Source organism: Mobula birostris, chromosome 1 (assembly GCF_030028105.1).
Source record: "Mobula birostris isolate sMobBir1 chromosome 1, sMobBir1.hap1, whole genome shotgun sequence".
NCBI lineage: Eukaryota > Metazoa > Chordata > Chondrichthyes > Myliobatiformes > Myliobatidae > Mobula > Mobula birostris.
The window spans coordinates 181,437,583-181,452,372 of record NC_092370.1 but is presented as its reverse complement, the minus strand read 5'-3'; the positions used below and the strand labels follow the sequence as shown (position 1 = coordinate 181,452,372).

The 14,790-nt window shown below is 38.7% G+C and overlaps 1 protein-coding gene across 1 annotated transcript in view; it reads right to left on the bottom strand.

Annotated features, from left to right (window-relative positions):
* Positions 1-6,449: 6,449 nt before the first annotated feature.
* The window catches only part of LOC140210099 (uncharacterized), a 58,534-nt gene continuing 50,193 nt past the window's right edge, over positions 6,450-14,790 (bottom strand). Inside the window, exon 6 of the mRNA XM_072278968.1 lies at positions 6,450-7,245. Within this exon, the coding sequence (XP_072135069.1) occupies positions 7,102-7,245 (144 nt within the window). The 3' untranslated portion in view covers positions 6,450-7,101. The remainder of the gene's footprint in view (positions 7,246-14,790) is intronic.

Sequence of the window (14,790 nt, the reverse complement as noted above, 5' to 3'; positions counted from 1 at the left end):
TTGGTTATCATAGGTCACTTACCCAAGAAAGAAGGAATTATGTCAGGATTTACAGGCTGGTGAGTCTCATGTCAGAGGTCGATTAATAACTGTAGATGATTCTAATGGACAGGATCAATCAACAGTTCAATAAGTAAGGTCTAATTAGGGATCATCAGCATGGCTTTGTGCATGGGACATTGTGTGAATAAATCTCAAGTTTTTTCCAAAGGTAAGCAAAAGGATAGATGAGGATAGGGCAGTGGACGTTGTCTATATGGACTTTTGCAAGGACCTGCATGGCAGGCTAATCTGAAAGGTTATCTTGCATAGGATCCAGGAAGAGTTAGCTGATTAGATTCATGATTGGCTCAATGGCAAAAAGCAGAAAGTGATGATTGAAAGTTGTTCCTCAGACCAGAGGCCATAGGGGTCAGTGCAGTGCAGGAACCTTTTTATATATATATATATATATATATGTGATTTGGATGTGAATGTACAAGGCAAGGTGAACGAGTCTGTAGATGATAAAATTAGGTGGTATCACAGACAGTGAAGGTGGTTATCAAAAATTACAGATATCTCATGATCAGCTAGAGAAATGGGCCAAGGATTAGCAAATGGCTTTCAATTCAAATGAGTCTGAGGGGTTACATTTTTGCAAGTTAAACTAGGGAATTACTTTCACAGTGAACAGTACAGCTCTGGAGAGTGTCGTGGAACAGAGGGACCTAGAGGTACAAGTACTGTACATAGTTCGCTGAAAGAGGCGACACAGCTTGAAAGAAGGTCAAAGAGGGTGTTTGACATGCTGGGCTTTCATCAGTCAGAGCACTGAATACAGGAGTTGGGATAAGTTGCAGCTGTACAAATGTTGATTCAATTCCACTTTGAGTACTGGGTGTAGTTTTGGGCATCCTGTTATTGGAAGGACATTAAACTGGAAAAAATGCAGAGAAGACTAATGAGGTGCTGAGAGGATCTGAGGTTATAGGTAGAGACTGGATAAACTAGCACTTTATTCTTTGGAACTTACTGTAGGAATTGAAAGATGACTTTTAAAAGGTGTGTAAAGTCATGAGGGGCATAGATAGGGTGCATATTTTCCCAGGGAAGGAAAACTGAGGGCAAAGGTTTGAGGTGAGAGGTGAAAGATTTAAAAGGCACCTGAGTGGCAAGTTCTTCACACAGAGGATGGTAAATATATAGAATGAGCTGCCAGAGAAAGCATTGTAGAAGGTACAATAACAATAGTTGGATCAGTACATGGATAAGAGAGGTTTAGCGGGATCGGGGTCAAATGGGTAAATGGAACTGGCTTGATTGACACCATGGTCAGCGTAATTGGGCTGAAGACCCTGTTTCCATACTATTTTACCCCATGACTTTAACATTCTAATAAGGTAGATAATGAATGGGAGATAATGAGCAACACTGTTCCAACTGCATGGAAGACATAATTATGCTTCTTTAGCAGTGTGAAGTGCAAGGTGGATGAATCTCAGGTACCACATAACTCACCTTTTTGAACTCACAGTTCAGTTTGATATTCTTTACAAATTTACATCCGGAAGTTTCTCCCCAATGTGTATCATATCAACAATTTTCCTGGGAGAATAATGGATGCAAAATTGTTGAAAGTAAAATAACATACAAAGGTCAGTGCCTTTAATAATGCAAAATCTTAACATCTACTTGCAACTTGGTTAGGCTTGGTTGGACCCCTTCGACCATATATTAATAGCAGAATGTTGGAACTACTTTAGTTCAAGAATTTCTGCAAACATTAAAGTCTAATGGAAAGCAATGCTTAACGTCAAAATATTCCCTTTTTTAATTAAATGTGCACACAATTTTTCTGACCTCGAAATAAATGGGATTTCTTTTAACACAGAATTTAATGACAGCCAAGTGGAGAACTTTGTAAGAGTTGTGTTTAATTTATGGAAGTCTGGAACCAGCTGAAATATGTACTAGTACTGTTTTAATTAAGTGAATGTGGTTTTAAAAATTTAAGAATTCTGTTGAAATACAAAGAGCTGTTGAAGAATTGATTCTTGTCTTAGCATCTTGTGTGTTTTAATTTTCAAGAATAGTATAGCAAACACTGCAATATGTAAGGGTCTCATTTCTCAAGCTGCTGCTTGTGATGATAATCGGGACTTATTGTAGTGATGTGACAGGAGGCAAAACAACTTCACTAGCAAAAAAAAAGTACTGTGTGTTATGATCATATATAGTATTGATTTCAATGAAGGAATAGAAGTTAATATAGTAATTTTCCAGAAAATTAGGAGAGTTTGCAAATTGTGTAACATGGCCTAACAAAAACAGGGGCAGTGGAAGGAAAATGACTTTGATCCAGGAAAAAAAATGTGAGCAGCTAATACCCGGAGGATTAGATCAAGTTAATAACTGGAAATTGAATTATTATTGTCACATACAACTGAGAAACTTGTATGTGCCACACAGACAGAGCATTCCATACACAAGTATAGGAATACAATCAAAAATTACTTCAACTTTTCATAGACAAGTGGAAATCTGGAATTACTTAACAACAGGGGAAAGTGGCCACAGGTGAATTTTCAAAGAGATGCTAGTATAGATGGGACAGGAAAGGAGAATCAAGATTTTCTCACTATATCTATTTTAGACTGATCATTATTTCTCCCATGTGGTATATAGAGTATGTGCTAATCAAATTCTGCAACTGGTTGCTTACAGTCATTTAAATTAAAGAAGCTTTTGGCAGTTTTAAACTGCGAGTTTATACAGTTAGCTTTGAAATATTAGGGTACATCATTTACAAATTGCATTGAATGCAAAGATTTGGTGGAATAGTGTTCTATATATTCTGCAAGTTCAGTCACCGTGTAGCAGCTCACGTGGGAAACACAGGAGTATTGGATGCTGGGGATCAAGCTGCAGTTGATGTATCCAAAAACATTACAAAGGATATGGATCAAAGGTAGTTAAGTGGAATGGAGGTGCAGATTAGCCAGCTCTCTACACTGGACACTACTTCATATCCTTTAAGCTGATCTGTGCTGTTAGCTTATTTGCTTACGCAATGTGCATTTCTATTTTGGACTCTTAGATAACTATTCCCAACATAGTCCCCTGTTTGTTGTTGCACCTTCTAACCCATCACAAAGAAATCAATTTATTTTGTTTTTTTTCTGTTCATTTTTATCTGCAATCTTTTTCTTTATAGAGCACTTAACAGTAGCATGGTGGTCAGCACAACGCCTTGCAGTACAGGTGACTCGGGTTCAGTCCTCCCAGAGTCCAAAGATGTACTAGTTGGTAGGTTAATTGGTCATTGTAAATTGTCCTGCGATTAGGCTAAGATTAAATCAACAAGTTGCTGGGCAACGCAGCACAAAGGTCCTGCGGGGCCTATTCCATGCTGTACCTCAATAAATAAATAAATCAACCTGTACTTCTTTTTAATCAGCTGACTATTGGTTGGTTACTCATGTTTCTGAAATTATTACCAGCAATCTTGTTGTCCAGTTGGCCTTTTTTGTTGTGAATTCAATCCCTGACTCAAATAGGTTAAAGTTCCTGAAATTGGATTGCTTTCACAAGGCTGAAAGTTAACTTTTCCTCCATGGTTTCATATCTTTATGTCATAAAATATAAACACATCTTTTCTTCATCTTATTTCCAGATTTTAAAGGTTGTACTAGTGTCTTGCTAAATAAAACTATGTAGATTACTTGAGATTTGATGTGTCATCTCAGCAGATTAACTGTTCTAAAGATGAGCTTTGTCACACATATATCAAGATGTACAGTGAAATGCATTGTTTTGTGTCAATGATCAACATGGTCCAAGGACGGGCTGGGGACAACCTGTGGGTGTCGCCATGCTTCTGGTGCCAACCTAGCATGCCCACAACCTGCTAACCCTAACCTGTAGATCTTTGGAATGTGGGAGGAAACAGAGCACCCAGAGGAAACTCGCATAGACATGGGATGAATATGCAAACTCCTTACAGACAACAGTGAAATAGAAACCTGATTTGCTGTAATAGTGTTACACTACCCTCTGCACTACTGTGCTACCACACAACCAACAATCTGCTTGTTTAACAAAACTGAATGTTCAGTCAGGCCACATACCGAGCAGGCAATCTTGTTTTTTGGTCTTTGCTCTCATATAAATTACTGTAAAACAACCAGGTATGTTAAGCAGCTAATTTTTTTACCTCTACTTCAAATTTTTGTTTCCTTGTTCTAAATATTATAATATTTACTTATTGCACTGAAGTTCATTTGCTTTATTCTACTCACTTCATATAAGCATAATTACCTGGATTGAACAAAGCAAGAGAGTTAATGATGGTGTCTTGATGGATGGTTAATCATAGTTCTGCCTGTGGTTAATCTGATCCATTTTGCTGGTGTGTTTCATGTGTTAATATCATTAAGAACATTAAATGCCCTTCATTGGCAATCGAGTGCCTTGGTATACTTCAGAAATGTGAAAGAGACCATTAATGCAAATCTATTGTCTCATTTTACAATTTTTTTTTACATTGTCTTGGCAATGACCAGGACTTGAATTAGACTGTTTTGTGATTAACTTTTCTTACATTATATAAAAAGTGAATAGTTCAATCATGATTATGTCACTGTTGGGTCAGAAACATTTCAAAAATAAGTAAGAAAACTGCTGTGACACGATCTATGAATTCTAAATTCCACTAGTTTTTCATTGCACAGTGACCATTCATATCACTGTAATATAGTCAGCAACAGCATCTACTGCACATTTGTGATGATACTTGACCATTGATCTTAATTAAGGTTTATTTTTACAATTAGCTTCATAATACAAATGACTGGATCCCATTAATTTTGACACAGCTGTTAAAACCAGTGTAGTTTCAGCAGCAGTTGCCTTACCATTATCTCATACAGCAATTGGGTCATTTGGAAGCAACCTAGTAAAAAAATAGTCCAAAGTTTATGTTCAATTTGGCTTATATAAAAGAACAACATCACCAGTGCAAAATTCATCCATGTTGTTACAGCATTTAGATTTGCAAATGACTGTTGTAAAAAAGAAAAGGCTGAAGGAAGAACCTACGATAATTTCAGGTGGATCGCTGTGGACGTTGATGATGACGGAGATGTGTAATGGTGCTGCTGCTTGAGGATAACAGAACAACCAGTGAGAGTGTGGACATACAGATGACAATTAGGCATTCACCATATTCATCACAGACATAATGTGCCAAAGTTTCTCCTGTCCTGTAAATTACAATGGTTTTATAATTATCCGTTTTCAGTTCAGTGGAATCAGCTGAGATAAATGTATTACATAGCATGACTGTGAATAGATGAACACTGATGAATTTTTATGAACAAGTTTTTATGTTACTTTCTTTACATACTGTTTAATTTTGTACCACTTAGTTTTGTTCACTATATCAGTGTGACTGAGTGTCTAAAGAATTTTGTGTAACCCTGTGTATTTGCAGGTTGATGTATGCCATCTAGGATTTTCTGGATCTTTTCTTATAAAGCTATCAATTTATCAATGATTGAAGTATTTATATATAGATCTATTATAAAAGACAGCTTTTGGAGGAATCCTCTGATAATCATTTGAAGGGTGGCGAATGACATTAAGCATCAGATTCTTTGGGTTTAAAAAATTGTTTAAACTATGTAGTTATTGAATTGGGTTTGGTTGTATTTGCCTTTCAAATCATAATATCTACAATCAATGCACTTGCTTTCAAGCTTATGATAATCGTTTAGCCTGGATTACCTGTGACTGACTGACTGCTCTAGAAACCAGTGCTAAAACCATTGCATTATTTAATTAACATGAGAAAGTCTGCAGATGCTGTAAATCCAAAGCAACACACAACGTGCTGGAGGAACGCAGCATGTCAGGCAGCATCTATGGAAATGAACAGAAAGTTGACGTTCCAGGCCAAGACCCTTCTTCATGAATTATTTCATTGATTGTTCTTATTTTACTTATGTAGAGTTCTAAATAGAGACACTCACATCTTCTGATCAGATGACCCAGTCCATATATGGCAGTTAGGTGGGCAGGTTTTAATAAAAATTAGGGAACTCTATGCACAATATTTTCCTAAGCAAAAAATCTTTGCATGTTATATTTAGAACTATTAATTGAACTGATAGGGCACCACTTCTACCACACCTGGGATGAAGGAGTGTTTTCTATCCTCTGCTGATTAGTCGTATCTTCTAGGCTATCACACCAATGGAAAATAACTTCTTGTATTCTATCAATCCTTTCACAATGTTAAAAAAAAGTCACATTTAATCTTAATGTACTGTATTTCAGGAATACAAGTCCAGGTTATGTGCCCACTTTTCAGTCCTTTAATAAAATTGGGGTGAAAATCCACTGAAAATTGTTTATTATTTTCAGAATGCATAATAACAATCAATTTTTTTTATACAAGAACTCCTGTTTCAAAGGCTGACATCTCCCCTGAATGTATGAGCTAAGGGTCCTTCATTATAAAGTGCAACAATAGTAACAAATTGACCCCAGATAGCAAGGAGACAGACAAATTCATGAGTTTGCCCAAATATCTAAATCCTTGGAGTTGATTTTGCACAAAATTGAGCAAATATTTCAGTGTTGTATCCTTCCATGTATGGATTATTCAAGAATTTCTTGACCATGGACTGAATACAGATCACGGTGAGGGGAGGAAGACAATATATAACAATATCAAAATTATACACAATAGATTAGATGTTAAACATGATATTCCTTGGATGGTTCAGAAAATGGCTATATTTTGCACCCATCCCAAGTACTGCCTCTGCCTTCTACAGCTGATCAGCTTGTCCATCCTCCCCATGAGAGACAAGGTGATGCGGGTGTGCTCGGATGAAAGGACAGAGTCTGTCCAAATAGGACCTGATGCTTTACATCATGAACATTGGTCGGCATGTGTGCATCAAATTTAAGGAAAACCTGAAATGTTAACACTTTTTGTGACAGGAGTATTATGAGAAATCTCATGGTTTTTATTAATTAACTTTAATTAATCCAAAATTTGAAGGCACGTTGTGGAAATGCAAGAAGAAAATTGATGCGAGTTGTACATGTTACTCATACGTAGGTGGTACATCTGACCTCTTGGAGAATATGAATCCTTCCTTCTGTGGGAATGCCGAGTTTTTGCAGATTATTCTCATCCAAGTAAGGAAGCTCTGCGAGACTGATGCCAGCATTTTCAAACAATGGAGCGAAGTGCTGGGAGCAAAGTGCAAATTCAGGGTATTAAACAAAGATTGGAAGTCTATAATTAAACAATGTGAAACTACAGCTTTATTCCTCAGACAGGAGACATCAAAGAAATTCCAAGACATCTGGATTGTTAAAGATCAAAATGCTATTGAACCTTCTGAAGCGAGTTATGATTTATATATCCTTTACATGAAGTTTACGAAATTGAAAGAGTCGTACAACAAGTGAATCCATTATCTTAGTGCCTTGGTTCAATGTTTGTCTGTGAATTCCTGCTTCTGGTTTATGGGGAAGTGTTATTGCTGCACTCATTAAATCTATGCAACTCGGGATATATTTAATGAGTGCAGCAATGTCAATACAAACTGGTATCTACAAGATGAGTTATGGTTGGGTAATGTTTGCACCAACCACGCCCCTTATTCATGTACAATATCTCTACCTTTCTCTCCGTTCTTTGCTGGAATGGATTTCAAATTACAGCCTGAAAGTGAAGTGCCCTCAATTTCATTCTATCCTTTTGGTCAAGGTGCACTCTAATATCGGAATTGGAAATATGGACTTGCCTCTTTTTTTCCAATACTTTGTCTTATCAGCATTTCAGGTTTTATTTCATGACGATCCAAAAATGGAAATACATTAGGCATTTCCATATCCTGACTTTTTCTTTTAAATGGGCTAAATTTTCAATGTATTTTATCAATGTAAAACACTGTATGCATTAAGCAGCAGGTGGCACTGGAGTGCAGCAACATTTAGCTGCCTGCAAGTCTGTAGAGTGATAGTTTAAAGACAAGATCGTAAAATACCACAGTGGGCACAGGAACCTGCCTTTTCAAGGACAGATTCATTGAAGGCAAATAAATTATAGTCATCTACTCAGAGGATATTTTAGAGAAGGATTAATCACACTCAGAATAAACAGAGAAGCTGCCAGAAATCTACTCTATGTCACAAAAAGTTTAGTGTCCAACATTGGCAATCAAATTGTACATTAGACTATCATGGGACAGTTACTTGACCAAACACGAGACAGGCCAATGAAAATTGGTACAACCTCACTTAAGTTGCATAGCAATGCAGGAATCCATTAAACAGAGTCCAAAATTTGTATCTTCTTTCAGATGCAATGACCAACGTTAAAAATGCTGTTCTTATATATTAGGCATGACTTAGAATAGCTATATAACAGTGAGGTAAGTTATTCATTCATTAAATAACTGAGTCTTTGCTGCCATCAATCATTCTCTCTGATATTAAAGAGACTATTATAACTATAGTGCCACATTCTTGCAGTTTAATTGTACATTTGCTTTTAAAATGATTAACATCTCTGTCTTATCTTCCTGTTTTCCCTCTGTGCTAATGGTCACCACTGATGCAAATAACCAATTCCAACCTGCATTTTCTTAGTTCCTTTGCATTAATTTAAGGGTTAGAAAGATGGTCCTCAATGCTGTACAACTTGCTGGCACACATACAACCACTTACATATGAAATATTCTCAAAATTCTAGAGTCCTATCTTTTTAAGCGCCAGCAGTTAATTGCTTGATCATCAGACAGTTAGACTCTGTTTCTTGGGCATCTCCAACTCTCCACGGTGCCCGTCACAGTGACATTAATTTCTACTGTTTCATACACAGTTTGGAAGCAGAAGAGCAGGGAGACAGAACAAAAAAAAATTTCAACACTCCTGCTAAATATTTTCCATTCCACTTCCTGTGTCAACTATGTAAATGCATGGCAATACTTTTATTTTTATCAGCTTTGCTGAGGCCAGCAGAGGGTGAAAACTGCAATGATCCATTTCAAATGACAGAATTATTCAAACAGTAATTCAGAGATACATGATAACAAAGAAGAACACAGTGGTATTTAACTAACAAACTATTCCTAAAATCTGAATAAAATTATTTTTGATCCCTGCAGATGACTCCAGACATCATAGACTTGAGCTTCCTGTGAATGGGTCCACACAAACTACTCAAATCACTGAACATAAAGAACTTGACAGATCAATGAACATTGACCAAACCTCAGTAAAAACCATACACGTCCCTGTCAGCAACAAAGCTCTTTGCACAAACAGCTGAGAACTTTGTATCTACAGTACATCTGTCATAAAATCATACCTTCAATCAATCTCACATCTCATTATCCCTGGCTGTTATCAATTATAACCAAAGCTTGCAGTATGAGGAGACAGAAGCCTTACAGATCTGAGAACAAAGCAGCAGCTAAACCAGAGGCAAGAAAATCTACTCTCTCTGATGACTGACTGGCCTTTCTCAGGAATAAAGAATTTGCCCAGCATGCTCAACAAATCTTGCAGAGACAAGTTAGCTGACCATCTTCTTGTAGGCAGCTGCCAGGTCAATAACATGGAAGCCTGATAACAGCACCACCACATGAAATATCTTGCAGGGCTTGGTGCATCTGCCAGCAGGTTGTGTGAAAACCATACGAGAATTCAGCCTACATGAACATCCAAGACCTGCTCAGCCCTGTATCATCACAGCTTGTTATCACCACTCCCACCATCTCAGCAACTCCCTCCATTATGTAAGAAGAATAAAATTGGACACAATACACCATAGGCAATTAGATCAATGCTCAATACAATTGCTTCTACATTCAAATCCTCTCATAATGCAGGCCAGTCAACCATTTCTCCTCCTAGACTTGCTACGCTGAAATGGTGGCATCCAATAGCTTGCCCCAAGGACACCCAGGTCTCTTTGAACATCAATAATATCTCAGCATTGCTACTTTACTAGTACAGCAAAATATAACTTCATACTTTTCCATCTTAACATATGTTTGAGGCCTCTTTACAACCTCACCCCATTTAGCATCATCCACAAAACATGAAAGAATGACATTTGGCCCCTTTAAATCTGCCCTGTACATCACGAACAGCAAGCCCAGAGTGCAAACTCTAAACTCATACAACCCCACTCATTCTACTCATACACTGAATCCTATTTTATGTTCTCCTACTGTGTCAATGAACATTAGAAGCCTCCTGAAGATCCACATCGGCATGTTCCATTTATTCATTCTACACTGTACATCTGGAAAGAACTCCAGCACATTAGTTAAACGTGAGGCCAGAGGTCTGTGAGTGTCAAGGAGCAGCAGTGAGTGCTATTGCTATTACAAAGTGCTAGGCAAACTCAAAGGTCTTAAAGTGGATAAGTCACCTGGACCAGATGGACTACATCCCAGAATCCTGAGAGAGATTGCTGAAGAGATAACAGATACATTGGTCATGATCTTTCAAGAATCACTTGATCTGGCATGGTTGAAAATCTGGATGATTGAAAATGTTACTCCACACTTTAAGAAGGGAGAAAGGCAAAATGAAGGGAATTATAAACCAGTGAGCTTAATCTCAGTGGCTGGGAAAGTGTTGGAGTCTATTATTAAGGGCAAGGTTTTGGGTTGCTTGGAGAGTAATGATAAAATAAGTTAAAGTCAGCATGGTTTCTGTAAAGGGAATTCGTTACTGACAAATCTGTTAGAGTTCTTCGAGGAAGTAACAAACAGGGTGGACAAAGGAGAGGCAGTAGGTATCATTTACTTGGATTTTCAGAAGGCATTTGATAAGGTGCCACACATGAGACTGCTTAACAAGATAAAATCCTATGGCATTACAGGCTTAATGAAAAGAAATGGGGTGTTAGCAATCTGGCCATTGTGTGAATGGGCCAGATTTGGGTGGGAGGATTTGGTGGAGGTAAAGGGTGCTGCACCTTCTTGAATCATTTAGTTGATTGCAGAATTTGAGCTTAAGAAATTAGAGCCAAAGGTATAACAAGTGCAAGCAGGATGGTAATTGAGACAATGGAATGCTCCTCCTGCGAGATGTGGGATTGCAGGATACCTAACAGTTTCCCTGATGATGATATCTGCAAGTGCACCCAACTTCAGCTGAAGTGACAAGGTCAAGGAACTGGAGCTAGATGTGGATGTACTCAGGACCATCCAGGAGGCTGAAAAGCTCAAAGATGTGACTTTTACTGATGTGGTCAAATCCCGAGCACAGGCTTCAGAAAGTAGATGGGTAACCACTTGGAGGAGTAAGGGGAGTAAATAGTCAGTGCGGGGTTCCTCTGTGACCATTGCTCTCAGTAACAAGTATACCCCTTCAGATACTGCTGGCCGGAGGGGGGGGGGGGGAGAGGTGACCTATCAGAGCACAGTAGCAGTAGCAGCAGCAGCCACTGCCAGACCCGTGAACCTGTGGCTTGTTCCAAGGCTCAGCAAGGAAGGGTAAAGTCAGGCAGAGCGATAGTGATATGAGACTCGAGTGTTAGGGGGACAGGCAAGATATTCTGTGGCTGCAAAGATGACACCAGGGTGGTTTGTCACCTCCTGGCAGCTAGGGTTCAGGATGTTTCAGAGCGGCGACAGAATATTCTCAAGACAGAGGGTGAGCAGCACAAAGACATGGGTGGAAAGCGGGAAGAGGTCCTGTACAGGGAGTTAGGAAAGAGACTGAAGAGCAGGACCTCTAAGGTAGTAATCTCTAAATTACTCCCAGTGCCATATGCTAGTTAAGGTCAGGAATAGGCTGACAGTACGGATGAATGAGTGGCTGAGGAACTGGTGCAAGGAGAAAGGGTTTCAGATTCTTGGATCATTGGAACCTGTTCTGGGGCCGGGGTGACCTGTACAAGAAGGTCAGGAGGGGAGCCAATATTCTGACAGGGAAGTTCAGCAGTGCTACTAGGGAGTGTTTAAATTAGTCTGGCAGAGGATGGGATCCAGAGCATCCGTTCAGAAAGTGGAGGGATGGTGAGAAATATAGATGTCAGGGTCAGTAAAAACAGGCAGGTGCAAAGTCATAGATATGATGAGACAGATAGTTCGAAGTAGAAGTAACAACATTATTCATAGAGCACTTTTCAGTCAGATGATGTAGTTCAAAGTGCTTTACAATGGGATAAAAGTACAAACATGAAAATAAAAGACAAAAAATGTTAGTTAAAAGCAAGCTTAAATGAACAGGCTTTGAGCTGTCATTTAAAAGTGTCAACCGAGTCTGCATCCCTTATAATTTTAAGTATTGACTTCCTCAGTTTAGGAGTGTAGTTCATAAAAGTTGGCCTGCCAATTATCTTTTGTAGCAGATTGTCTAAATTTAAGAGACTGGCAGAAGAAGACCTGAGAGCTCAAGCAGGGTTACAAAGTGAAACGATTCTGTGATGTACTTCAGTCACAAACCTATAAGAGCTTCAGAAAACAAGTAAAATAACTTTAAAATCAATTCTAAGAGGTACAGGAAGCTAATGCAGAGTAGCTAGGATGGGAGTGATATGTTCTGTCATCCTGGTTTTGAGTACAAGTCTAGCAGCAGCATTCTGAATGAGTTGAAGATTTATTTGGAGGGTTTGTATAAAAGTGCATTGCAGTAATCTAGTCTATTTGATATAAAGGCATGAATTAGTTTTTCAGCATCATTGTGTGACAGAAATGAATGTGTGTGTGTCTGTGTGTATGCATGCGTGCGTGAGCGTTTATTTAAATACTAGGAGTATTATGGATAAAGGTGATGAACTTAAGAGCATGGATCAGTACATGGAACTATAACGTTGTGGCCATTACAGAGATCTGGTTGAGAGGGGGATGGGAATAGACACTTAATGTCCCAGGGTTTGATCTTTTAGAAAAGATAGCAGGGAGGTAAAAGAGGTGGGGGAGTTGACTACTAATTAGGGACAATATCACAGCTGCACTCAGAGGGGACTGAATGCAGGGTTCAGAAACTGAGTCTGTAGGATAAAATTCAGAAACAGGAAGGAAGTAAACTCTGCTGGGATTGTACTACAGACACTCCAATAGTCATCACAACATTGAAGATGAGATATGCTGGCAGATTAAGGAAAGATGTAAAAATAATAGGGTCATTGTCGTGGGGGACTCCAGCAATATAAACTGGTACCTTCCGAGTGCAAAATTTGTTAGGTGAATCCAGGAGGGCTTCTTAAATAAATACATAGATTGTTCAACAATAAGAGGACCTTGCACTCAATGTCAGCAAAACCAAAGAGCTGATTGTGGACTTCAGGAAGGATAAGATGAGGGAACACAAACCAATCCTCAGAGGGATCAGAAGTGGAGAGAGTGAGCAATTTCAAGTTCCTGGGTGTCAAATTTCTGAGGACTAACCCTGGATGCAACACATTGCTGCAGCTATAAAGAAGGCAGGACAGTAGCTATATTTCATTTGGAGTTCGGGAAGATTTGGTTTTGTCAACAAGAATACTCAAACCTCTACAAATGTACCGTGGAGAGCATTCTGACTGGCTGCATCACCATCTGGTATATTGGGTGGGGGGGGGGGGGGGTACCGCACAAGATCAAAATAAGTTGCAGAAACTTGTAAAATTAGTCAGCTCTGTCATGGGTACCAGCCACCATAGTATCCAAGACATCTTCAACGAGTGGTGCCTTAGGAAGTTAGAATCCATCATTAAGGATCCCACCACCCAGGACATGCCTTCTTCACATTGGTACCATCAGGAAGGAGTTACAGAAGCCTGAAGGCACAAACTCAGTGATTTAGGAACAGCGTCTTCTCCTCTGCCATACGATTTCTAAATGGACACTGAACTCATGAACACTACATTTCTACTTCTTTGTTTCTGTTATTCTGCACTACTTATTTTAACTTAACATTTAACAAACATTTATTTACTTAACGTAACTCTATTTTTGGTTTCTCTATATTTATTAATCATGTATTTCATTGTGCTGCTGCAGTAAAGATAACAAATTTCACAACATATTAAATCTGATCGATTCTGAAGAAAAGGAGCTGTACTGGACCTGGCTTCGGGTACTGAGCTTGGCCAGATGACCAACAATTGGGGAACAATGACCACAACTCCTTAAGTTTTAAGATCACTATAGATAGTAAGTATGGACATGCGGGAGAATTTGAAATTGGAACAGGGCAAATTGGCAGAGCATTAGGCAAGAACTAGGAAGAGTTAATTGGGAAGTCCTGTTAATGGGAAAGTCCATATCTGATATGTGGAGTGTGTTTAAATACTAACTACACAGAATGCAGGACACGTCTGTTCAAATAAGAAGGAAGGACAAAGATGGCAAAGTAAGAGAACCTTGGATGTTGAGAGAGGTGATGAATTTAGTCAACAAGAAAAGGGAAGTATGTAAAGGAAGCAAGAAGCCAGAAAATAACTCAAGAATGCAATTTGGAAACCCAGGAACAGCTACAAAAAGTCCTTGGCAAGTAGCATTAAAGACAATTCCAAAGCATTTTAGGCATACATCAAAAGTGAGGAGGTAGTGTTGGGTCTCTTGAATAGCAATAAAATGGATAAATCCCTGAGGCCTGATGGGATATAATCCAGGTCATTAAGAGAGGCAAGAGAAGAGATTACTGAGGCCTTGACCAATATACTTTTACCCTATCTAGCAACAGGCAATGTCTCTGAGGATTAAAGAGTAGCTAATGTTGTTCCATTATTCAAGAAAGGAATCAGGGATAATCCTGGAAACTGTAGACCTGTGAGTCTCA